We start from the raw sequence: 27677 nt of genomic DNA on the forward strand, positions 1-27677 counted from the left end.
GCAAGGAATTCTCACCAACAGGAAAAAGGCATTTGTGGGGTCTCTGATCATGAAACCACAGTTAACCTTAAACAGAATAAACCATTAAAAGCAGAAAAGAGCAGATCAGGTCCCTCTATCATGTAAAAAAGAGTTAACGGAAAAACCGTCTTCACATAGATATCCCAGGCAGAGAACTGCAGGAAGAGAGCAGCCCAGAATACCTGGTTACACCACTGGCTTTTTATGGACCTGCTTTTAAAGAAAGGCACACCCCTCCTGCCTGTAAAACCCACATTTTCACTTCCAAATTAGTTAACTGGGCATCAGGTTACAAGGCTTGCTCTCAGCTTTAAAGACAAAGCATTACTTATACATTTTTTATGAAGTCTGAAATAAACAATAGGAGGGGGAAGCGTGGCTCTCGAGGAGATGCTTCAGTGCTTAAGCTTCTGCTGCACTCATTCAAATTTTCCTGTGTGGCTCCTGATTTATCTTTTCATTCAAATGTGGGAAGGTAAAGACTAAAAAAATCAGTCATTTCCCCTGGGATCTAGCTTGCAGGTGAGGCAGTGGGTAGAAACCTGGTGTCTCACTCTCCAAAGGGGTTCTCTCTCTTTTCAATTGAAAATTCTATTGAAAATTATATTTTTGTTTAAAATGCAATCAGAGTTCAGCAGACAATTCAATTCTATGGGGTCAGTAATTTTACAAACGAGATACTTAAAAATTAATTTCTAGTTTACAAATCTAAACCCCTCAAGCATGATGGTCTTTTTTAAAAGGGTATTTAAAAATTTCCCTTTATGATCAATTTATCTTCGAAAATAAGAAATGCCTGCTTACAGCACCGTGGGTCTGTGTTCAGAGAAAGGACAGCCTGCAAGCCATACTTTCAAGGGTACAAAGGATGACCTTAGCGAGTTGGACTTTACCTGACAAAAGCTCAGATTTTCAGAAATGCAAATCTGGACACATAACTTCTGCTGTGTCATGTGGGAAATGTACACACTCACTGAACGTGAAATGATGCTGAAAATTCAAGAGAGTCACACAGTTTCTGCAGGATTTGAACTGCCTGGGGAATCTCAATCGTCTCATGTGCTCAGGAAACCAGCCTCGTACATTCTTCTTCAACTAAGAAAACCTAGACTTGACCTTTACATTTTAGTGCTCCCTGGTTAACCCCAAATAGCTGGCAGTGCCAGGCACAGGGGTGAATCCAGCTCAGAGTGAGAGATCGCTTTTTGGTAATGTTCTGCAGAAGGTGTCTGACAGTTCCTCTTGGCTCTAATTAAGGAAGCTGAAACCTAAACTAAATTGCCCGAGTTTTTCTTTGGAGACCTCACTGATCACAGCATTCTATTGGTGGAAAGGCAGAGATTCAGAGAAGGTTCTAAGAAGAGTTTTCCTAAGGTCCCTCCAGCCCCTTACCTCATTGTCATGTGGCGGCAGCTGGTGTAATAGCTGCTTGATCCGCAGTTTCTCTCCGGGACTGTTGACATAAGGAACCTTCTCTTCTGGGAGACAGCTATAGTACTGGTGAACCTGAGGGTGAAGAGCGCACAGATAACTGGTCCATTCCCACTTTCTGGGAAGGATTCCCACAGCAGGACACGATCTACTCCCACTGTCCTCACCCTGCACGGAACGCAACAGCATGCGTTTCTCACTGCAAGCAGAGAAATCCACCCCTAAAGAAAGAGTCCAGCAAATCGCCCATCTCTGGGGGGCTTTCCCCCTCTCTACAAGAAAAAACTAAAGCCAGCAAACTTTCCTGGAAAAAGAGAAATCGGCAAGCACGCGGGTGAACCCGGAGGGTAGGGCTTTCTCGGGAGGCTCCCCGGAAAGCTGACTTTACCATTTTCTCTGTTAGTCTCCAGCGTGTAACAAGCCTCCTGAGCCAACGGGATATGTCAGTGCCTGCCCTGGCAGCGCTGGAGCTTTTGGCACTCAGCAAACTCCTAGGTCCCTCAGCCTCCACCTACGTTAAAAGCCCTCCAGGTCTTGAGCCCTTTGCGAGGACAGGAAACAGCTCCCATCTCTCAGAAAAAGTCACCAGATCTGGGATACAGAGCATGTAATGAAAAGTCGCCATTAATAAGAGGATTTCTGTACATCCTAGACTACTCCTGCTTATGAGAGTCAGGACAGATTCTCGCACTTTCTAAGGCTCAGTTAACCCTGATGACTTTGGAAAGTACCAAGCATCTGATTTTGTCTGAGAAAAGAAAACATTCTATCACACAGCTGCATGTAAAACTAGGGAAAGAAAAAAACTGACCAAAACAGGAGGCATGCTATTATATAGGAGAGACCAAACAAACAACAACAAAAAACTCCCACAAGCTCAGATGACATCATGGAAAATACTTTCGACTACCTCTTAGCAGCATCCCGACAAGCTCTTGGGAAACAAAGCTTTCATTCAACATAAGAGAGAAGAAAGACGACTCGGGGCTCCAAAGTCGTCATATTCGCTACAGTCCACAAGCTTGGTCCAATTCCCCGAGTTTAGGGAGTCTTGGATATGCACACATGTTCTGGGAACGCCGGGATGAACAGTTACGAAAGCTCTGTCTACTTTGATCTCCAGAAATGAAGTCATAAGTGTTAGAAGAGAAGGGAGAAAAGGCTTTGCAATGACAAGGCCTTAAAAAAATGTGAAAGCCATCTTTATTTTCGTAACAAATAATCGTAACCATTCACCATCACGTGCATATCATCCTCTTGATCAAATCCCAAAGGCAACCATAAACAGACTTCTTGTCCTAGACTAGCTGGCTTTGGGGAGCCGGGGCCTCCGCAACTGCTCCCCGCAGGCACCTGGCAGGGAGCCAGTCCTGGGAGGGGAAGGAACGGCTCCAGGTTTGCGCCGCCCACAGGTTACCAGCCGTCTCCCAGAGACAAGACGCAAGCCCAGATGATGAGCTCCTTTGGAATTAGAAGCTGGTGCTGAGCCCCAGAGACCCGCGCCCTATGGCTCCTCAGGTAAGTGCCAGGTAGAAAAAGCAGACCCCAGCTGCGCGTCCTGGAGAAGGGCTTTGCCTCCTGTCAAAGAATTGCTTGTAGAAAGGCCTTGCTGCAACAACACTGCCATTCTCACAACTCCCATGACAGTTATGGAACCTCAGGGACAGATGCTAACATAGAGTGACTCACTGGGGGCGCTGGCTAATGAGCAGTCTAAATTGAGCTTGACTGACCCCCTCTCAGTCGCCCCTCATTATTGACACAGCCCCCTCTTCACTACTCAGAAAAGTCATTCCTGAGAGCCCTTCTGAATTAGCACCTGCCGAGGCCCCTATGATACTGTCCAGGGCTGGCCCAGGTGGGAGGCTTCCCTGAACTTTCCTTGGCATGGCCAGGAAAGATGTGCACCCCCTCACCCCCGCCCCGGCTGGACCATGTGCCACCTGTGTGTCCTCAGCAAGTTACATTAACCACTCAGAGGCCTCATTAGAAGATTGGGGCAATGAAATGAGACTATAGGCAGAGCATTTGCCCCTCAATGACAGTAAATAACATGAATGTATAGCAATCATTAAATTATCCAGCCTGGGATACTCCAAATGGAACAATCCATAGGCTTCCTGGACTTTCTTCTGTTTTAAAATGTAGGGCAACGCTGTCAGCTTATAGAGTGAGACCAAACCCTGGGACATGCCCTCCCCTTAGTCTAAGCAAGAAGGTTTGCAAGGAATAAAATGCTATTTAAGCAAGCTTGATTTCAGAGATAAAAATGGCAAGTTATTATAAAGGTGTGATGTTTTCTCCAGAAACACAGTAGTGTACTCTGGCCTTATGAGAATATGGAACCTGCCACTGGCAGGTGATGGGTCAGGGGTTCTCATCTCTCCACACTCAGTGTTCTCTATTCTCTCTCTCTGCAAATCTGCTCCTTACCTTCTCAGAGCTTAAGGTTTCCCATAAAACTTGAGTTTATACAACCTCGGCTCCTAGATTGACTTCTTTGCTCAAATCCAAATTCCCGAGAAAGACCCTGACTGCCCGTGTTGGGCAAGGTCCAAGAAGCTGGACCTTGGGCTAAAGAAGTTGCATACATTTGACACTGGAGGGTAAAGGAGTCCCCAACATGCAATGATGGAGAATTCTAGAAGTTCTTGGGAGGTAAATAAACATCTTCGTATGCTGAGGGCCATCCTGAAGACTCCGAATTCTTTTTTTATTTTATATTATTTTTCAATTACAGTTTACCTTCAATATTATTTTGTATTAGTTTCAGATGTACAGCATAGTGGTTAGACAATCATACACTTCACAGAGTGTTTCCCCTGATATTTCTAGTACCCACCTGGCACCTTACATAGTTATTACAATATTATTGACTGTACTCCCTATGCCGTATTTTATGTCCCCGTGACTATTCCGTAACTACCAATTTGTACTTCTTAATCCCTTCACCTTTTCCACCCGGTTCCCCAATCCTCCTCCTTTCAACCATCAGTCTGTTCTCTGTATCTATGAGGCTGTTTCTGTTTTGTTTGTTCATTTATTTTGCTCTTTAGATTCCACATATAAGTGAAATCCTATGGTATTTGTCTTTCTCTGACTGACTTATTTCACTTAGCATAATATCCTCTAGGTCCATCCATGTTGTCACAAATGGTAAAATTTCATTTTTATTTTTGGCCGAGTAATATTCCATTGTATAAATGTACCACCACTTTTTGTACCCACTTGTCTACTGATGGGCACTTGGGTTGCTTCAACAGGGGCAGTGACTACTCTTTGGGGACATAGCTCTATTTTTCCTGGCCTAACATCTCATGTTGCCTTTTATAATTCAAGCCAACTGACTACCATCACTGAAAATGTGTCCTTTCTACCATCATTCCAATAATTCTTCAAATATGGAATGTGCTAAAATATTGCCTCACAATAATTTGGTGGATGATTTGAAACCCTACCTAGTTAGTGAGATGCACCTTTATTAAAATGAATCAGCTAATATTAATAAATAAATCACCTACCAAATCACTCCCAAGTCGTGGGGTTAGAAAAATCACTTTCTAACCTGGCTGCGAGTTGTACGCCCCAGGACATGGGAATTACCCTTGGAATGCGGACCATTCTCCTTTTCTGAGAGCTTTCCCATCATCATGGAAAGATTAGCAGCTTTGTTTCTGAAACGATGGAATTCTGGAGACACCTGCCCTTTGCAACCCCCAGCCCACATTGCCTGTAATCTGGTCCTGGAGGCGACCGCCCTTTTGCGAGCCACTTGTGACACCCAGCCCACTTTGCCTACTCCCCATGCCTGTAATTCCTACTTTCCCATGTAATCTTTGTCTACCCAATATAAGCAGCTGGCTTTTGGGGGGGGGGGGGGCAGCAGAGCAGATGTTCATGGATGACCGTTACTGCTCTCCCAGATTGTTAGGAATATTGCAATAAACGCTAAAATATGATTCAACCCTGTCTCTGCTTAACTGGCTCAAGTGACAGTCAGCCTGGACCCACTGTTGTCCAGTTTCACATTTTTTGGCGAATCCAAAAATTAAGTTGGACACCACCCCTGGAAACCCTGCAGAATGCTCATTTTAGCCCAAACATGTTTCACTTGTTAATTTTTACAAATAAATAAGCAAAGCCAATAGAATTTTGTCAATGATGATCATTACCAAGCTATTGCCTGTATGTTCATCTCTTTATTTTTCCTCTTGTGTGTACTGATGTACTGAGCATATTTCTCCAAGAAGTCTATTGAATGTTCTAGAAACATAGGTCCCTTTAAACATTCCCAGGTAGAAGTGCCTCATGATTCTGCCCTGGGTGAAGCTGTACTAGGTACATCCCTCCCCGCTCCCAACAGAAGCATTTTTGAATACAATAAACTGGCTTAGGAAAATGAAGTAGCTGAAGGCCTTTATTTAAGGTGTTACTCCCAACAGGAAGGTGTGGCAGTAACTTCAGTCTGCCTGACAGGATTGTCAGAACTTAGTCAGTGTGCAAATAAAGGCCGCAGAGCAAGGCCTCGCCTAGTTTGAGAGAATGGGCTTGTTTGCACTTTTGACAGCATTTCTGCTTGGGCACAGATGGAAAACAGAGAGCCATTGACTCCTCACTGGAGAGAATAGTGTGCTAATCTAAAAAGGTGGGCCCAGTGTTTTACTTAGAACTGTGGGTCTCAAATTGCGTCTTGCATCAGCACCACCTGAAAGGTCTGTTGAAACACACACTTCTATTCAGCAAGCCTGGGGCGGGTCTGATCATTTACATTTCTCACCTCTTCCCAGGTAATGCCCCTGCTGGTGGTCGAAGGCCACACTTTGAAAGTTTAGAGTTACCCCAGTGTTTTCCCTCCACACCCACCCCATGAGGTTGCCAGGCAAATGGTAGAAGTCCTGTTTGCTCTAAGGGATCCAGCAAGCCCAGAGGAGGGGAAAGAATGTGTCCAATCTGTTTTGCATATCTACATATATACTTTAGCAAGGGAATTCCACCAGCTCTGGCAAGAATGAAAACTCCTAAGGGAAAGGGCTCATATTTTTGGGTGGGACATTTTCCATATCAAAAGCAGCCCTATTTTCTTGAAGCAGGAATCCAACAAAGAATTCAGACTTTCTTGGTTGATCTCAGATTCAACTATCCTTCATGGTCTAAATGAAGGAAGGGATCCATGAACGTATCTATTTATTGAATGGCTCTTCTGCCAGGAGTGTTTCTACACACAGTATCTTGCGAACGCCACCCAAGCCCTGGAGGTTGGGTTACACTCATCAGATGGAGCTAAGAAGTGGCAGAGACACCTTTGGCCTTGGCTTCCTCACCCTCCCGTTCATCATGGATTCTCAGCCTTCCTCATCAAGAAAAGAGGCTGGCCGAGGACAGGAGAGAATCACCAGATGTAGTAGACTCCCAATACGTTCTGCAGCATGACTGACTGCAGAAATGATGAATATGTTTTCCTTCGCTGCTCTCCATGGAACAACCAACACAGGGTCCAAAATAAGCTGAGAGTAAGTAAAGAACAATGTACTCAAATTCAAGTCTTTCCACAACACCGTGGCATGATGGTGTGAGGGAGCCGTGACAGGTATGGCTGCCCACCATCCATTTTCCTTTTTGCCTTAATAAGAAAGCCATCATTTCACTTTGACCATCAATGTGCCCGGCTAAGAACAATATTTCTGCACCGTGCTAGTAGCTACGAGTGGTCATGTGAATAAATCCTGGCAGTAATACGTAAGGATTTGACTTCTGAGATGGCTCTTTTAAAGGATGCCAAGCAGCTGGCGAAGGCCCTTTTTGCTCCATTCCCCCTCCCTCCTGCTTCCTGTCTGGAATATAAATACAATGGCTGGAGCTCCAGCAGCCACCTTGTGCCATTAAGTAACCTCACCAATGGAAGTTTTTGATTATATCATGGATTCACGTATCAGCCCTGGACTGCCTATCTCGGAACCTCTTTTACCAATAAGATAAAATGTTTCTTTATTTACAATCTTGATTACTGGGAAATGAATGCAATTCCTAAGTGGTACAGCAGTGGTTCTCAAACGTTAGCATATTCCAGAATCATTTGAGGCCCTTACTGAACATTATTCCCATTTTCACCCTTCTGGGTCTGAAGAGGGGCCCAGAATTCTGCATTCTTAATAAACACCTCACACCACACCAGGAGAAAGACTGCTTTAAGGGGAAAGCAAACAGGACTCCTCAAAGCTTAAAGGTAAAAACTCCCGGAGTGTAATCTCCAATGCAGGCTGACACATTTAGAAGGTTTTATAAAATCCCATCTTAACCCAGACACTAACAAGAGGGTGGGCCTTTATCTCACATTCTCCCTCTCCTGCAGTTTGAAAAGTTTGGAACCTCGCTTAATCTACTTCAATTAGGAGAGGCAATATCTAGAATACACCCGAGGTCTCAGAAGGCGGGTGCTGCAGAGAAAGGAGAGATGCTGCCTGAATTTGCAGCACGTGGCAGTTTTTATGAAAAGTGCATATTAGTTCCCAAATGGGGACCTGGAGAACAATCAGGTAGCACTGCAGCTATGAGCCAGTGGTAGTGGGCTGCTTTGGAGAGCCCGTTTGCTCGTTTCGCCCCTACTTGCCAGAATTTCGTTCCCCAAGCAACAGGAGGAAAGTGCTGCTAAGTGGCATCTAAGAGGTAAAATTCTACGGAGTTTGGCTCCTTTCTGTTTCTCCAGGAGACACACATTATAATTTTAATTGGTTTACTCAGGAAGTAATTTAGGATATAACAGTCTAAAATCTAATGCCTAAACAATGTCTCTATCATGCTTAAGCTCCCATAGGATTAGGAGCAAAAATCAGAAAGAAAACCTCATTTGGGGTATTTTCAAAGAGGAGTATTTCCAAACACTCCCCACCCCACCCCCCACATAGTTTTTTTTTCTTGCATCTGACCACTAATTCAACAGCAAACTGAGTCACATGTAGGTTCAAAACATATCCAGATTCCAGTCACTGCCCCACTGCTTCACAACCCATCCACATGTGACTAGGTGTTCGCTGGGATCACTGCCATGGCTGCTCTGGATGCTGGCTTTCACCTTGGTGTCCCCACAGCTGGTTCTGTATTCAGCAGCAAGGACAACCCTATTTGAATATACACAAGGTCATGTCTCTACTCTCAAAACCCTTGATGACTTCCCACCACCTGTGATTCAAAGCCAGAGTCCTAACCATGATCTTGCCCCCTTAGGGCCTGGCTGACAGTAGCACTTCCTAACATATTCTTGTTCAGCTCTACTGTCGGGCTCCTGGCTATCCTCTCATCGGGGCCTTTGCACTAGCATTCCCTTTGCTGGGAGCATTCTTCCCCCAGGTATTTACCTGATGCCCATCGTCACTGCATCCAGTCTTCGCTCAAAGGTCACCTTATCAGAGACATCTTCCCTGACTAATAAATTACACCCCTTTCTCTTACTCTCTAGACCTGTGCTGCTCAACCAGGGGCTACTGTTGACCCCCAAGGAATATTTGGCAATGTCTAAGGACATTTTTGGTTGTCACAACTCTGTGTGTGTGTGTGTGTGTGTGTGTGTGTGCATGCACGCTATTGGCATATAGTGGGTCAAGGCCAGGGATGCTGTTAAACCTCCTGCAATGCACAGGGAAGCTCCACAGTAAAGAATGATCTGGACCAAAATGCCAATAGTGCTGATAAACTCTTAACCTGCTTTTCTTCGAATACCTTAACTAGTCACTGATGCATAATTTACTTGTTCAATGTCTCCTTCTTCCTTCCAGAATGTGAACGCCTGGGGCTTTGTTCACCATGTACTCCCAGGAGGGGGTCTCGCATGTAGCAGGTGCTCAACAAGTGCTTCTTGAGTGGATGCATGCTGCATTCAGATCTCATCTTTCCGACTTGCTGGTTTAACACAGGATTTGGACAGGAACATGAAGCAAGAGAACACACAGGCAAGGTTTCAGGAGGAACCAAAGTAAAGCGCATGGGGCGTCCCTTTCACTCCATCAGAGCACTTGCTTTCTCGCCAAAGGTGATGGGTGTGGGGTGGAGGGAGGAGAGTCTAAGAGAAGGGTGAATGGAATGAGTAACTGTCAGTGTAGTTTCTTTAAGAGGAAGGGACAAAAACAACAGAGAAGCCAGAGGATTTCTTTCATGTGGCGTCAACTTTGTTGGAACGAATTGAAGAAAATCATCGCATCAAGTCCTAAGCAGGTACTGTAACTCTAAATCGCGGGAGTTGCTCTGTTCCTGGGCCTGCTCTCTCTCACATGCTTACTCTCTCCAAACCTTTCTGTTTAAAAATTTTTTAGTTAGAATATCAAAGCTCAGTGTTTAGTTAGAACATATTTTCCAGTTAGTTAGGAGCATTATCTGACAGTTATTTATTTTATCCTGTCTTAAAGAAAAGGTCCCAGAAATGGAAGATCTTGGAGTTTAAGTACTTTTCTTTTAAGCTACACTTACATAAAGACTCCCCCACCCCTATTTTACCAAAACTCTCTTTGCAGAATGTCTGCACATTTGCATATACGGCCTGCTAAACATTTCCCAACAGTTGCTTACTTTTTTGGGTAACAGTTTCAATATTATTGTTAGACAAAATACACACACATATGTATGAAAAAAAGCAGGGTGGCAATTTCCTACAGTGGTTAAGTGTTTGGATTCTGGAACACATTGGTTGGGACTGAATACTGAATTGAACACTTACCATCTGTACATAGTTGGGCAAAGTTACTTTATCTCTTATAGAGTCAGAATCTCCATCTGTAAAATGGGGACAATAATACAGAAGTGGGCAAAGTAGGTTTACAGTTGTGAGTACATGAAACATAGTTTATTCTTGTAAAATCATATAATCATAATTTGCATGTCTTTTTTCATATGAACAACTGTAAACCTACTTTTGCCACCCCTTATGCTTATCTTGAAGCAATGCTATGAGGCTCAGATGATATAATGTAACTAGCACAGAGAGAGGCACACAGTGAAGGCTCTGTATTTCTTTGCTTTCAAGCAATCTAATGCCTAAGTCATAAATGCCTACGTTACAGACTGAATAGTGCCCCCTCCTCTGCTGCAAATTCATATGTTAAAGCACTAACCCCCAATGTCATTGTATTTGGAGATAGAGACTTTAAGGAGATAACTGAAGTTAAATGAGGTCGTAAGGGTTACAGTGAAGACACAGCAAGAAGGTGGCTGTCTGCAAGCCAAGAAGAGAGTCCTCACCAGAAACCAACCCTGCGGGTACCTTGAACTTGATCTTCCAGCCTCCAGAACTATGAGGGAATAAATTTAAGCCACCCAGTCTGTGATATTCTGTTACTGCAGCCAGAGCACACTAAGCAGTCCACTATATGCAAGAAACTGTTGAGTACTTATGGGGAAAGGAAGAAACTACCCCTGATTGAAGGAGGTTATACTTCAGGCATTGATGCCACTGGATATGGGTTTGGGAAGAGATGCACAGTAGCATAGCACTACCCAGTGGTTCCACCATATGGATAGAACAGATGACATGATCTCTAGAACATAGAGAACAGTGAAATATGGGAAAGGAACCATGAAGTGATGAGTTTTGATTATGCATTACCTTTGTTTTCAATATAATTTAATTATAAGTTCATATAATTAAGTTTTAAAAATGGCTGTATTTACCAATTAGCTTACAAAATTCCTAAAAACTGACCAAGTGGATCTTGTGATACTGTATGAGCCAGTTCCAGCACACCACTGAGAGAAACTTATAGTCAGTTTCTTTGGCAAACTCTCTTTAAAAAGGTAAAAAAACAACAACACAGAAGAGCTGTAAACACCTTAAGACTGTTGGCAAAGGGTATGGTGACAACTATCTGTTGTCTATTCTGCCTCTGATGGTTCTAGCAAATAGCATGTGAAGCCAAGTTTTCTGCCCAGCTGAAATATATTTCAAAATAATACAGCCTTCTGTCTCCTAGTGTTTTCCATAACCCCTCCCTCCCTCGCCCCAGAATTTTGCCCTTTCTTTATATATCTTTTCCTTTCTTCCCTCCTTGTTTCTTTTCAAAACCCTAGGTACGAACAGAACTGAAAAAACATTTAAAAACATTTATGTACTGGATGGTTTGTCTTCTCTTCTAAAGTCAAAAAGGATGTGAGTTGAACATACTGTAGGTCTCCATGAGGAAGAAAAACAACTCCCCCCACCCCACCTCAAACCTAAATAAAACTCTTTTTTTTTAAAAGCTAGCGTGTGATTGGCCAACTGTATCCTAGTAGGTGAGTGGTTCCTTACTTAAAAAATGAAAAACATCCTCCACTCCTGGAATAGTTACTCAAACATCAATTATGTTAATATTTGCCTACAATGTAGGAAAAAGAAGCTGCATTTGATGTTTAATGTTTGAATCCTGACTATGATGAATGCCAACTCTGCAACTTTGGCCAAGTTATCTAACTTCTCTGGGCATCAGTGTCACCATCTCTAAGACTAGAGTAATTGCACTCATCTCACAGGACTGTGAAGGTCAAAGGTAATGACAGAATGCAAACACACTGTTAACTGTAAAGCTGTACACAATTGTCGTGCCAGTATTATTACTGAAAGCAACAACACTGGAGATTAGAATTGCATTGAGGTGTTAGTAATAACAATCTAAGCATAGTGGTCTAGAGTTGATATAGCATTTTGTAAAAACCATCAAGCATCTAGGCTCCTTCCATCATTATGTACCACTACCCTAAGTGTCGTGGATCTATGTTCAAAATTCACAAGACGGGGCACCAGCCATCATGTTCATGCTCCAGGCAAGAAGATGGGTAAGGGCAAGGGGCAAAAGACCCATCTCCCAGCTGGATCAATAACATTTAAAGAGATTTCCTGGAAGCACTATCCAACTTCTGTTTATAACAACTTGGCTAGACCTAGCTCCAAGCGAAGCTGGAAAATGTAATCCTTAGTTGAGCGTATTGCTGCCCTGAATAAAATCAGGTTTTGTCTGTAAGAAACGAGGAGACACTAATATTGGGTGAACACCTGGCAACATGTGTCCCCAATAAATATCTGATTTTTGGATTACTGCTTTCCTAGGTAAACTTATGAGTTTCCCATACGGTATATTTCCTGTGTGTTAAATCATTGTTTTTGATTCTTTACTTCACATACAACATCAGTAGTCCATTTCCCCTTCTATTATTAGTAAGTACAGATTCACAACGTCACATAAACACATTCTGAATAAAGTTTGGAAAGCTGCAACAGAAGAAATCCTAGGACAAATTCAACTTTTTTACTGTCCAATCTGAAACAGACAGGAGGCAGTTTTGGGAGGATGAACTAGATTATGCCACAGAAACAACCATCACCAAAATGCTAGCAGCTTTGCACTACAGTTGCTTTTTAATTAAAAAATAACAAATTTTCTTATTGTGGTAAAACATATATATGATTTACCACTTTAATTGTTTTAAAGTGTACAATTCAGTGGCATTAATTACATTCACAATGTTGTACAACCATCACCACTCTCTATTTCCAAACTTTTTCATCACCCCAAACAGAAACTCCATAACCATTAAGCAGCAATTCCTCATTTCCCTTCTTCCCAGCCCCTGGTAACCTTTAATCTACTCCTATTTCAATGAATTAACTTAGTCTAGGTATTTCATCTAAGTGGAATCATACAACTTTTTCCTTTTGTATCGTCTTATTTCAGTTAGCATAATGTTTCCAAGGTTCATTCTGCAGCATCTGTCAGAATTTCATTCCTTTCTAAGGCTGAGTAGTGTTCCATTGCATGAATATACCACACTTTTGTCTATCCACTCATCTGCCTGTGGACTTGGGCTGTTTTCAGCTTTTGACTATTGTAGTAATGCTTCTGTGAGTACCGGTGGACACGTACCTGCTTGAATCTCTGCCTTCAGGTCCTTTGGGTGTAGAGCTAGAAGTAGAATTGCTGGACCATAGGGTAAGTCTGTGTTGAACCTTTTGAGGAACAGCCACAGTTCCCACAGTGGCTTCAGTGTTTTACATTCCCACCAGCAATATCCATGTGTGAGGGGTCCAATTTTTTCAGACCCTTGCCAACACCTGTTATTTTCCATTAAAAAATTATAGCCATCCTAGTAGGTATGAAGTGGTACCTCACTGTGGTTTTGATCTGTATTTCCCTAATGACTAGGGATGCTGAGCATCTTTTCATGTACTTTTTGGCAATCGGCATATTTCCTTTGGAGAAATGTCTATTCAAGTCCTTTGCCCATTTAAAAACTGTGTTGGTTTTTATTCTGTTGTTGATTTGTATGAGTTCTTTATCTATTCTGTATATTAAACCCTTACCCACACCACAGTTTTATTTCTCACTCACACTATATCTCTGATATGGGTAGGCAGAGACCCAGGTGATGGAAACTCTACATTGCTGCTTCCACATCAGCAGAGAAAAGTAACCCTGGAGCAGAACTCGGGCAATGAAACACTTTTATGTGGATACGATGCATGTGACTTCTGTGTACATTTCATTGGTTAAAGCAAGTCACAAGGCCACGTCTAACAGGCATGGGGTGAGAATGAACAATCTCCCACCCCCTCCCTGTGCCTGGAAGAAGGGGGAGCCAACCATTTGTGAACTGCCCTACTTCTCGCCACAGCAGGGAAAGAATGAAGCGATGTGTGAGCAAGAGATTGCCTACTGGAAAGGCAAGTACAGTGGTAGATGTTCTGCCAAGTCACAGCCAACCCTGAATTAGTGACTAATTTTTGTCAATGGGTGAATCCGTCCTTGTTTGATGTGTTTCTATTTAAGGACACCTTATTTAATATATATTGCTGATTCATTCACATTGAATTCAGTCAACAGCACTACAGCTCATGCTCACTGAAGATTATCTAACATGTTTTCTCCATAAGGCATCTCAAGGGCCTCTTGCTCTTAGGAATAGTCGGCAGCACTTCAGCACTAAGTTTGGGGGTCATTTTAAAGAGCAAAGTCCCCAACAAAAAGCAAAAATGCAAAAAACATGGTACTAAATAGATGGCAAAAGCACACTTCTTATTGTATGAGAGATGAAACGAAAGTAGAACATTGCCTTGTTCGCCTCCATTGGCAACAGGCACGCTGGGCCATTTGACATTTTCGCCCCTCTGTACATATCTGGGGATATCTTTGAAAGCGCTGTGAGTATTGATTTCTGGGGTTACAAACACATTTAGACAGACAGGTGAATTTGCGGATATGCGAATGCATGAAAAATGAGGATTGACTAGATTACAATGTGTTTGACCTGCTCAGGAGAAAGAGGCTGAGCCAGGGCTTAAGTTTAGGTCTGATCCCAAGGCTCCCACTTCACCGCACCGTCTCCACAGACCACTCACAGGGTTACCTCTGCCCTGAGCGTCTGATGAATCGACAGCCAGTGCACTCACAGTTTATTCTTCAAGCTTGTGATTGCTGTTAAAACCTTGAATAATAAACAGGCCAGAGTGGCTGTTAATCATGAAAGACACATGGACCAGTTGGAATTCCAAAGAAGGTGGAAATCAACCGCCTTATATGGAAGTGTGTGCGCTTTGAACGTTCTGTGCACACATTACGCAGCAAGGGTCCTGTGAGCTGACTCAGGGGACAGCTTCTCATTCTTTAAGGGCTACGGGAGAGAAGTCAATGTGCTCAGGTTCACGCCCATGAAAGGCCACGCGGTACTTGAAGCCACTGCTTCTATTCCTGAGACTCTATTTTTTAATCTTATTATTTTATTTAATTCTATTTCTGGTATGTATTTATTTTGTGGTAAAATACACAGAACATAAAATTTACCACTTTAACCACTTTTAATGGTACTAAGTTACATTGTTGGGTAACCATCACCACCACCCATCTCCAGAACACTTCCATCCTCCCAAAGTAGAAGTCTATCCCCAGGAAACACTACCTCCCTGCTCCACTCCCCAGCAACCACCGTTCTCTTCTGTCTCCATGAACTTGACTAGCTGAGAGCGATTCTTATTACATTTGGGACCAAATATTTTTCTGCACTGACACTTCTCTGAAACTTCGGTGAAAATCAGTGGGGGGGGGGGGAATGAGTCAGACAACATACCTACACTTACATTTAAGTCCTTTTATAAGCAACTTTCCTGAGACGATTAGAGATGCAGGGGAGACTGGCCCCAGCCCTCAGGCTCTGTAACAACTGAGAGGACCCAGGAACTCAGTGCTCAGAGTGTTTCCACTGAGAAGAGTGTGAGAAATCACCCCTGACAATGGGGTAAGTTATTTCTCTTGCATTTTCAGCCTCGGGCATTAACTCAACATTTTACAGATCATACAATTCCCATTATGTAGCACCTCTTCCTAGCTCGTGACAGAGTCATCTGATGGCTTTTGAAGTGGGCCGAGAAGCCGACCAAACGTATTAGTGAATGATTGCCAGAGAAGAGAGCTCGGCATCAGCTGGGTCAGACCAAATAGACAGGTCCCGGCAGGCACTCTCAGCACCCCAGCATTTCTGACATCTAATTTAAAACAATGCTTATCCCCATGCGATCACTGTCTCATCCAAAACCCAGCAGACAGAGCTACGTGCTCAGCTGGTGACACTGCCCAGCCAGTAGCAGCCTTTAGTCTTGATGATCTCCTTCCCCTTTATCGCCTACAGCACTCCTTACCCTTGTCTCACTCTATCAAAAGCTCCTCAAAACCTCTTTGGAAATATTCAAGAAATGGAAGAAAAGGAAAAAAAGTTCTAATTTTACACGTACATTTTTTTAGGAAACAGAGATATAAAAAATGGGGCGTTTCAGGAACAGTTCTTATCTATGTTAACCGAAAGAAACAAGGACGTGATGTGATCCTAAAATGATTAGTATCAATATGATTTTGTTTTAAAGAGAAATTATCCAAAATTATACTTTACTTAGGCCAGAGCAAATCTGAATTCAAAGTCAGGTAAGGTGGCTCCGAATATACTGAGATGCAGGCTATTGAAGATGGGAGGAAACACCTTTCGTAAGTAATCTAAGGAACGACACTAAAAGGTACATCACATCAGGTCCCTGTCGTGTTTAGAAGGATGATGGAAGCAGCGAATAACTGGATGTCTGTCAAAAGCGAAGGAGGCGGGGAAGGCAGGCAGGAGGGACAGCAGCGGGAGGCCCTGTGGCTGGGAAGCGGCGTCTCTGAGGAGCGGTAAGGGGTCCGAGCGGCTGGATGCTGCGGACGGGGGCACCCCCCCAGAATAGAAATGCGTCCTGTAGCTTCCCAACAAGTAAAGGAAAATGAAGGAGACTGGGAAAACTTCACTAAAAATATTAGTCAAGAAAATAGGTAAAGGCAGAGGAGAAAAGATGGCAAACTAAAACCAGAAAAAAGTGGTAGTAATAATTATCTAAGTTTGGTGTGGTTTTTTTTTGCATGTACCTGTCCAATTTCCCCAACACCACTTACTGAAGAGATTGTCTACTCCACTGCGTGCTCTTGCCTCCTTTGTCAAATATTAATTGACCATAATTGCGTGGGTCAATTTCTGGATTCTCTGTGAGAGAACTTACACCATACACAAAAGTAAACTCGAAATGGAAAAAAGAGTTAAATGTAAGATGTGAAACCATAAAAATCCTAGAGGAAAACATAGGCAGCAAAATCTCAGACATCTCTCGTAGCAATATGTTTGCAGATGCATCTCCTAGGGCAAGGGAAACGAAGGAGAAAATAAACAAACGGGACGACATCAAAATAAAAGGCTTCTGCCCAGCAAAAGAAACCATCAACAAAGCGAAAAGGGAGCCCCCTGTATGGGAGAACATATTTGCCAATGATCCATCTAATAAAGGGCTAATATCCAAAATCTATAAGAAACTCATACAACTTAACAATAGGAAGACAAACAATCCAATTAAGAAATGGGCAAAGGACCTAAATAGACACTTCTCCAAAGTGGGCATAGAGATGGCCAAGAGACATATGAAAAAATGCTCAAAGTCACTAATTACCAGAGAGATGCAAATTAAAACCACAATGAGGTATCACTTCACACCTGAAGGAATGGCTCCATCAACAAATCAACAAATGACAAGTGCTGGCGAGGGTGTGGGGAAAGGGGAGCCCTAGTGCACTGCTGGTGGGAATGCAGACTGGGGCAGCCACTGTGGAAAACAGTGTGGAGGCTCCTCAAAATATTAAAAATGGAGCTGCCATTTGACTCAGTGATCCCACTTCTAGGAATATATCCTAAGAATCCTGAAACACTAATCAGAAAGAATATATGCACCCCTATGATCATAGCAGCACAATTTACAATGGCTAAGATCTGGAAACAGCCCAAGTGCCCATCAGTAGATGAGTGGATAAAAAGCTGTGGGACATTCACACCATGGAATACTATGCAGCTGTAAAAAAGAAGGATTTTTTTGTCCTTTGGCACAGCATGGAGGGAACTGGAAAGTGTTATGCTAAGTGAAATAAGCCAGTCAGAGAAAGACAAGTACCACATGATCTCACTCATATGTGGAATATAATAAACAAAATAAACTGATGAATGAAGTGGATCCACAGACATAGAAGCATGGAACAGACTGAGGGATCTCAGAGGGAAGGTGGGGAGGGGGTGTGGGCGGGGAGTGATTAATTAAAGAACTTATATGTTTATAAGCATAACCCATGGACACAGACATTGGTCTGGGGAAGGCCTGGGGGTGGAGTGGGTAAGGGTGGAGGGGATCAACGGGGTAAAAAGGAGATATCTATATCTCTTTATAAAGATAAAGAAACTTCAAAAAATTTTTAAAAATAAAATAAAATAAGTTATCATAATAAAAGTAAACATAGTATAGTCATCAATTAAATGATAGATTATCAGTCTGGATTAAAACGGGAAACAATGTCCATTATATGCTGCTTATTTAAAATAAATCAATAAGAAAAGGTTGAAATGCAGGGATAGAAAAGTATAATCTTGCAGTTACTCACCAAAAGAAAGCTAGTGTGCAATGTTAATATTGTACAAACCAGAATTTAAATAAATATAATTAGGAGAGATAAAAAGCGATGTTATAATTGGTTAACAGACCCCTGGTCATCTCAAAATTACTAGTGATCCATTTTGTTGACAACTTTGTAAAAGCCACCAGTTCACTACTTCTATTCCTGGAAAACGTTATGAATGCAGAAACTTTTTAAGAACCATAAAAATGGTTTTCATGTTAAGTTAAATGCAGGAAAAAAACATAAGAAGGGATGTTGAAAAATAATGAAAGGAAAACTCTATAAAAAATATAATGCGATCATAAACTTAAAGGCATTTAAAAATAAAGTCTCAAAATATATAAAGCAAAAACAGAGGTAGAAGGAGAAACAAATCTATAAACATAGAGATTTTAAGATGCCTCTCAGGTATTGAAAGATCAAAACAACAAAAATTATGAAGACTATAGAGCATATGAATAGTAATTATTGTTCATTAACTCCATCACCCTTTTTCTAACAATCTGGAAACATTACCTGGTTTATTCTTCCTTGATACTGGGAAGAAAAGATTTCACATCCTGATTTTCCAAGCGGGGAACAGAAGCTGGAAGGTGCTAAGAAACTCGCTCAAGGCCACTTAGATGCACAACCATCTAAGATGGGACTTTAGGATTCACGACTCCTTCTGGACTTGAAACCCTCCTGTTCTTTGTCTTCTCCTGATCTTGTCCTTGAGTATTTGCCTTGGATGTTGTAAGGGGAATAACGGTGAGGGAAATTAACTCTGTTTCTTAAATTCTGGCTCTATGTGATATACTTTCTCTGAGATTGTTTTCTTAAATATCAAATATAAGGTTTAGGTTCAATAGTTTCTATAGTCTTATTTCTATAGCTCTTCCCTCCCTCAATCCAAATTTCTGAACAAGAGCTTCAGACTTAGATTTCAGTTTTGTTTTCCCAGATGGGCCTTTTTAAGAGAAGTGTTTTTACACCAATTGGCTGTCCAATCAGTAATTACATCTAATATTTCTGACATGCCAGGTTCTGTGTTAGTTGCCCTACAAGGCAGGAACCATTGCATTACTAATTTCATGTCATGGAAGAGAAAGAATGACTTCACCCAGGTAAAATAACTTGCTCTAACCATAACTACAGCCAGAGTGGCAGAGCTAGATCTGGTCCCTGGGGTGTCTGATAACACAGCCAGAGCTTTTCATCACATGCTCCAGAAAGACCACCCACTGGCAGCATTTCAGCAGAGCTGCTTCTCATGTCATATGCACCAGCCAGACGAATTCTTGATTATCCACATGGCAATGGGGTCCAGGAAAGGATGGATGCTTCAAAACCATGCACAGCCCTCGCTGGTGTGGCTCAATGGTTAGAGCGTCAACCTTGCACCAAAGTTGGGTTGGGTTCCCAGTCAAGGGCACATACTTCGGTTGCAGGTTCGATTCCCAACCCCGGTCGGGGCGCATGCAGGAGGCAACCAATTGATGTGTCTTTCTCACATCGATATTTCTCTCTTTCTCTCTCTCCTCCCCCTCTTTCTCCTTTCTTTCTCCTCCCCTCTTCTACTCTCTCTAAAAAAATCAATGGAAAAAATATCCTCAAGTGAGGATTAACAAAAAAAACAAACAACGACAACAAAAAAACCCATGCACAGCACAACCTCAAGTTTATCCACAGAGTTTGACTCGACCCTCTCCCTCAAACAGCATGAACACAGTTGCCAAGTGCTTGCCAAAATTAGTTGGTTTGCATTTCGGCTCCTTTCCCTGCCTGCCTCCCTATCAAAGGCTATGATGCTTAAAATGATTTGCAAAATGATGGAGGAGGGAAGAGAGAACAAAAAAGGAGCCAGCGTTCAGAATCTGGACCATCGGAACAGGGGAAATCAACCCTGCCCTCCTCCTCACACCAACCATCAATGCCAGTGAATGGAGACCCACCTTTCTCCCATCACCCTTGCTCGAGAGTCAGAAAACAGATTTCCCAGGACCCCAGGATCACAGGGAAGTGAGGAATGAAAAGTCATCACTGAGCTAGGCTAGCTAATGTTTAGAGTTGCTCCTTGGTAGCTGCTGGACTTGTTGTCACCTTTGTGGAAATTAGAAAAAGACACCATCCTTACACATAAGGAAAAGCAAGCCCCCAGTGTTGGTAGAGTCCTGCATGACAGCCAGGTTAGCTCTAACGTGCCTTATGCTAAACCAAAGGTACTCCTCCGTTTGGGAGGCATCAGAGCCCAGGTGAATATCAGCCTCCCATCAACTCCCTGGCCGGGCACCTTTGTGCAATGCGCACACCATACGACTATATTGCAGCCCTGACTCCTAAGCTGAGAGCTTATGAATTTATCTTTTTGGTTCAGGAAGTGCAGGCACAGAAATTGCTTGGATAATTAGCTTCCCTTTACAAGATCTGACCATTGAGTTTTAAATCAATCTTTCTAATTGCTATAGAAGTAACAAGTACCCCCACTATTTACTGAGTGCCAACTACATGTGAGGCACATCCTAGGGAATTAACAAAGACGATGAAAGAAGCCAGTCTGTGGAAATGGTATTTCAGTGCCATCCATCTGGATGTTGATGAATTTCTGTCCCAAATCTCCTTTTTATTATGCATAATTAGTACTGAGCAATTCTTTCTAATAGTGCTTCTTCGCCAAAGGCTCAGTTACTTCCTGAGGCAACTATGGAGCCTTAGGAAAACTCCATCATTGACATGAGAGAGGATGCTCGCCTTCCTGTTTGCTAAAGAGCAACTTCATTCATTAATTCAATCATTTTATTGAGGTATGTGAAATATAATAAACCACACATATTCAAACTATAAAATTTGATATATTTTGACATATACATATACAGTACTCACAAAGCCATCAACATAATCAATTGAGTGAAAATACCCATTACCATCAAAAGCTCCCTCTGCCCTTTTGAACTCCTCCCTCCCACTCCTCCCCACCTGCCCTACCCTCTAGTAACCCCTCTGCTTTCTATTACTATAGATTAGTTTAAATTTCCTGGAGTTTCATATAAATAGAACCCTACAGTACATACTTTTTTTTGGTCTGGCTTATATTTTTCAGAATAATGATTTTAAGATTCATTCATGTTATTGCAAATAGCAAGGGTTCATTCCTTTTTACTAAAAGTAGTATTCTACTATATGGATATAACACACTTTGTTTATCCATTCATCTGTTGATGGACATTTGGGTTGTTTCTGGCTATTTAAAAGAAAGCTGAAAGCTGCCATTTTAAAGTCCCATGCGTAAGGTATTGTTTTATTTAATCCTCACAAACACACTGTAGTTAAGTAATAACATTCTTATTTCTCAAATGATGAAACGAACACTCATGGAGATGGATTAACTTGCCCAATTTGAACACAGAGCTTCTTAGTGTCAAAGCTTACACTCCTGAACACTATGAGCTCAGAAGGATAGGCACTTAGAAGCTATAGGAAGCCAGCACAAAGCCTGAAGTCCGCATGGGTTTTCCACAAAGAGAGACCTTCTACATTCGCTTATGATCTCCATGCCCCACAAAGCACAATGTAAAGTCAGGGGTTGGGAAGCTCCAGCTTTACACTGAACCTGGAAAACAGCCACACTAAAATCACACACAGAGTAAGGGCTTGCACATGAGTACTTAATAAACAACCGTGGAATGAATAAATGGCTGAATATACAAGTGAATGAATAAACTGATGGACAGATAGATGGGTAGATGGAGGAAGGTAGTTACTAGTTGACTTGATGGTAGACTCATCCAACCATCTCATGAAACTACTCAAAATATCTCATGCATCATAAGGCAGAGTAGATCATCCTGATAGTAAGTCAACTCTCACATCAGGCCTCGGTGTAGGCTGCTCAATCAGCAGGAAGGGTGTTCAGCTGTGACCTCACGCAGGAAATCCAGTCCAGAGGCCCTCTCCCAATCTTAAGGATCCCAGAATGCATTTACTGTAAAGGCTGAAGCCATCTGTCTTGAAAGCTGGGAACTCCAATGGCAGGTCTCCTTTCCTGCGTCTGCAAATGAGCCCTGGCTTCTCTGGGCCTGACGCTCTGCATGCGAGCCTGACAAGACCCTGCTGGTGGAATCTGGCCACGCTGCTGCTGACTTCATCTGGCAGAGGCCCTCAAGCCTGAACCCCGGTGCTCGTCTCATCTCTGACAGCTCCGCTGAAGACAAGTTCATTAACAGGCAGCTTTATTGAATGCTGTGCACACAGGCGTATTTCCCATTGTCATCCAATGACTCGGTGCATTTCTGGAGCCAAGATAAACACAGCATCATCTGTGTGACTGGTTTCCCGAGGACTGTTTAGGAAATTGTTTTGGGGTCTCCTGTCTCCTTCTTATCTCCTTTCCCCGCACATCTCTGACACTGCACGGAAAACACTGTGTTGAGTGACAGCGAAGGCTAACAAAGGAGATGCAGCTCAGAAGAAATGTAATGCAATCCAGGTGGAGAAGCATGCATCTCACTGCAGCCATGAATCCCATTTGGAGCTCAGCATGAGCTGATGGAGTAATAAAATGAAGATGACACTGCAAGTGGCTGGTGAGTCTAATAATGGTTTTTGTGTGTTTTTTAGAGGAGCTATTAGATTTTGCATTCCCTCCCTATAACCAGACCACCCAGCAGGTCTAGAGAGATGAACTACATTGTCATTCTCTCTTTTCCCCCACATCTGCCAGCTTCTGTCTTTCTCAGTATAAATAGCTTCTCACATAAAAGAGCAAATTGTCAACTGCCTGAAAGTGAAGGTCAAGTCTGGTGCCTGGCATTATGGCCCCAGGCCAGTGGTGAGCCACAGCTGTAGAATTCATGGTCCCAGAGCATCTTTTGGGTTAACAGGACAAGGAGAGAGCCAAGGAAATAGGACCAGTGAAAGGATTTTAAAAGCATTTTGAATTCTCTTTTAACAAACAGCCTGTGTTCAGGCCACATTCAGGGGAAGTCAGTCAGGAGCAAGACGCTGGGAATGAGAGTGGCTTCGTCGTTACTTCCCGTGGCAAGCCTGCTTCAGCGTCTTGAAGACCCAAATGATGACGGTAGTGATGACAGTAGTTCCCGTTTGATGAGGACCTATTATGTGTCAGCATCTCCTAGACTCTTTACAGAGTAATTCACTCATTCTCACAGCTCCTTTCGACGTGAGCACAAGCCTCTTCATTTTACAGGGTCGCCAAGGCTATAGACCTAGTGAGGGGGAGAGTCAAGACTTGGCCCCATCTGTTTCCAACACTGGTTTTTCCATTGCCCGACAGCAGTTCTGAACTTGGGCAGAAACATCTGGAGGCCCTGCTGAGACAGATCACTGGGCCCACCTCCAGAGCTCAGGTTCAGGAGGCCTGGGCCAGGGCCTGAGACCCTTCACTCTGAACAAGTTTGCACTTGATACTCACGCTGCTGGTGCAAATGCCCTCCGGAAACCACTGCACTGGGCCTCCTGCGATGTTTAATCATCATTCCATGTAACAAGTCAGTTCAAATATTACCTCTCCCGAGAGGTTTTTCCTTTTCAAGTAGATTTCTCTAAATCAGGGACCAGCAAACTACAGCCTGTGGATCGAATGAGGCCCTCTGCCTGTTCTTGTATATAAAGTTTTATTGTCACATGGCCATGCTCATTCATTTACATACGGTCTATGCTTTCACACTATAAAATCACAGCTGGGTATTTGCAACAAGAGACTGTATGTCCCACAAAGCCTAAAATATTTATTATCTGGCTCGTCACAGAAAAGTTTGCCACCCCTGGCTCTACACCACTACCCATTTTTACTGCTCTCCCTGCACACATCTCTCTCTGAAAGGGTCTGTCATTTAATCCTTAATTTGACAAACTCCACTAGAACGTCAGCTCCACAAGGGGAGGGATGCTTGTTTGTTGGTTCACAGCTGTCCCCCCGTGCCTGGCATCTAGCTGGCACTCCACAAACACTTGCTGAAGGAATAAATACCATTGCTGAGTGCCCCGGTACGTGACACTGTACCAGGAACATGAGGGCCACGGGGGCAAGCAGAGGACATGCAGTTGATACCATGTGGGCTCTAAGCCAGGACGAGGGAGTGAGAGAAGCCAGAGACAAACAGAGATTGCTGATGGGAAAAGAAGCCTTGGGAGGCAGGGCCGCGCTGCTTCCTGCCGCGATGGGATGGGGAAACTGCTGGAGGCGGGGAAAGAGGAAGCCTTAGTCACCAGGGCCAACCCGAGATTAGGAGAAACTTCCTTCCCCTGAGAATGAAAGCGCCCTGTGTGACGCACGCTGCTCCTGTTCCGACACACGCCAAGTCAGCTTCCTTAGATCTGATACCCTGGGTGGGTCTCCACGAAGAGGCGAGCGGAGGAGGAAGGGCCTGAGTGGGCACCGGATGGGACAGACGGCTGGTGTGAGTCCTGGCTCTGCCTCTTACTAGCTGTGGCATCCTGGTCAAGTTTCTGATCATCCCTGAGCCGCAGGGTATCCACTGGAGGAGTGGGCGGTTTTGTACAAGGATTAAATGTGATTGTTTATTTGTGTAACATCTATTGAATGCGTAATATGGATCAGACATTATTTTAGGCACGAGCAATACTGGTGAAAAAGACAATGTACATCTCCCTCTAGCAGGCTCACATTTCAGAAAGTAGGACATGTGACAAAGGGCAGACACAAACATACACGGACTATCTGCCAAGCACTGGGCATATGGAGTCCTTGTTACCTTTCTAGTCTCTAAATGGGGTATCTCTGTTGCCTTGTTTCCACCTGTGGACAGAAACCTGAGTTGGTGGTTGATGGGGCTCCGGGGATTACACTGGGGCTAGCACGGCCTTGGGACTTGCCAGCCCTCAGGCCCTTGGATGCCTTGGTGAGGACTGGATTCTGCAAGGGCTCCATTCACTTATCCTCAAACTGTCCAACAACACTCTCTCCAAATTCTCAGTAGAGATTCAAAGTTGGTACTGATTTCATTTTGCTTCTGACCTGCATGCAACTGAATAACTCCTGCAACAAGCCAGACCTCTACACGGCAGGCTTCTTCCTGTCATTCAGTAGCAGCTCAAATTCCACCTCCCCAGAGAGGCTGTCCCTGGCCAATCAGTCTAAATCAGTAATCCCCCCAATACCCTGGCCCACATCCACTATCACAGAAGCTGCTGTATTTTCTTTATAGACTAGGCTGAGTGAGACACAACTTGTAAGGCACCTAGGATAGCGCCTGGCACATGTGAGAGTTCACTAAAAGTGAACTATCATTAATATCACTGTCATTAACATCACTGTCATTAACATCACTACCCCTATCATTAACATCACTGTTCTTTTAAAAATCACAACCTCAAATTATTTTGATCATTTGTTTTCTAATTTACATGTCTCCAACACCCCACAACTACAATGTAGCAGAAATCTCAATTATCTTAACTGTTCTATCCCCAGTACCTAGAACAGTGTCTGACACCTAGTAGGTACACATGAGATATCAGCAGAATAAGTGAATGAATGAATGAAAAAAGCATAATTGCTCTTCCTTTTCCACAAAGCTTTCTGATATAGTCTCTGATTCATTCCTCACATCCTCATGGGTGGGGGGGGTTTAAATCCACTGGCATACGGCCAGGAAGCTGTAAGCCTGTGCATTAGAGAGGCGCTGGAGAGGCTCTGAGCGGCTAAGTCAGAGGCCAGTGCCAAGGCCACTCCTGCTGATCTGTTCACCCCAAGGGGAGGCTTGTAGATGTTCTTCTTTGTGGGATGGCTCTCTCTGCACTCTGAGTGACCCACAGAGAATGCCCACGGGCACAGTCCTCGCAGGTGGGGACAGGGATACTGCAGGAGGTCTAAGGAACCGAGCAAGGTGGGTGGCAGAGCTCACTTCTTCAGCAGCCAGCCTGAAGCCTACTAGGGCATCTGAGCCAGGTGGCTCTGTCGGGCCCCTGTCCCAGCTGCTGTGGCATCGCCTGAATGAAGCTGCATGTTTACAGCAGCCCATAACCGAGAACCTGGGGCCAGGAAGGCTCCGTGCAGGCAGAACTCAAGATTCTTTTCTAAAAGCCTTTGAGAAGGCTGAGAAGGAATCCAGGATTTCCGTCAAACCTATGCCTAGTCCCTCCCCTCCAGCCGCACCTAACCTTCCTCTGTCTGGGACACAAAAGCTCCTTCTGCCCCTTCCTGCCCACCAGGGCAGCAGTGATCAGTGTCACTCACTGCAGCGTCATGAGACAGGGGCGGTCAGCGAACAGCCGTCTTAGGGAGCAGCTGTGTGTGCGGACACCACACTAGGGTCCTTACACGCACACACTCCCTCACCCGGGCCTGGACGCCACACTAGGGTCCTTACACGCACACACTCCTTCACCAGGCCCGGCCCGGCCCTGCCGTCTACAGGACTCAGAGGATCAGCTCCCGGGTCGCTGGTCTGAGACTGAATCCACCTCTGCTGCTCATTAGCTGTGTGATCTTGGGCAAGTTTTTTAACTTCTCTGAGCCTTACTTTACTCACCTCACAGAGACAGCAACAGTAACTACCAAATAGGGTTGTGATGAGAATCCAATGATGCAACCAAGTTAAAATGCTGGTGGGCACATAACGAGTGTTAGAAGAAAGCGTAGTAATTTTCTCCACGGTCATCATCATGACAAGGGGCAACTGAGGCAACTTGCCTGAGGCCAGAGAGGGTAGAGCAGCAGCCGGGGTTTGCCTAACTCCAGAGCAAGGCTCTTCCCACCCGGCGACTCCCCAGGGCGCCCCAGAATGCGATGGCGACATAAACGGCCCCCTGGTGTGGAAACACACAGGGCTTCTGCCAGACCCTCAGCTCCCCCCACCCTGCTCCAGACCCGAGTCCCGAGCCCTGAGCCGAGAGCCCCGGAGCTGAGAGGGCTGGGCCGGCGGGAGCTGGCACACACTCGCTTGCAAGAGGCACCATCTCCTGCCCCTTTGCCACCTGGGACACGCTGAAGCAGCTGGGCTGGTCAGGCATCTCCTTAGAACATAACTTTGAATAGGGGCAGGAATAATTGATATGGAATAATTCTCTATGTGGAAAAACAGTTGAAAGCCTTTTATCTTTTCTGTGTGATGCACCCCTGAATGCACTGGTTCTTGGGAGGAGCCCTGTCATCTGCCTGCTCCTCAAATATTCGCGGGGTGGCTGCCATGTGTCAGGCACTGTGCAGGGGCTGGGGCTTCCTGGATCATCCACTACAGCGGGGAACCCAATAGTCACACCAGTAAGTATCTAGTTACAAGTGTGATGAATGCTAACAAGGAAAGT

At 44.0% G+C, this 27677-nt stretch overlaps 1 protein-coding gene across 2 annotated transcripts in view; it reads right to left on the reverse strand.

The window, feature by feature from the left end:
* The window catches only part of PRICKLE2 (prickle planar cell polarity protein 2), a 299561-nt gene that overhangs the window by 54414 nt on the left and 217470 nt on the right, over positions 1-27677 (reverse strand). For both annotated transcript variants that reach the window (XM_087825085.1, XM_087825086.1), the window contains one exon: positions 1414-1527. In XM_087825085.1, the coding sequence (XP_087681211.1) occupies positions 1414-1527 (114 nt within the window). The remainder of the gene's footprint in view (positions 1-1413; positions 1528-27677) is intronic.

The sequence above is a fragment of the Miniopterus natalensis genome, chromosome 15 (genome assembly GCF_054644295.1).
Source record: "Miniopterus natalensis isolate mMinNat1 chromosome 15, mMinNat1.hap1, whole genome shotgun sequence".
Classification (NCBI taxonomy): Eukaryota; Metazoa; Chordata; class Mammalia; order Chiroptera; family Miniopteridae; genus Miniopterus; species Miniopterus natalensis.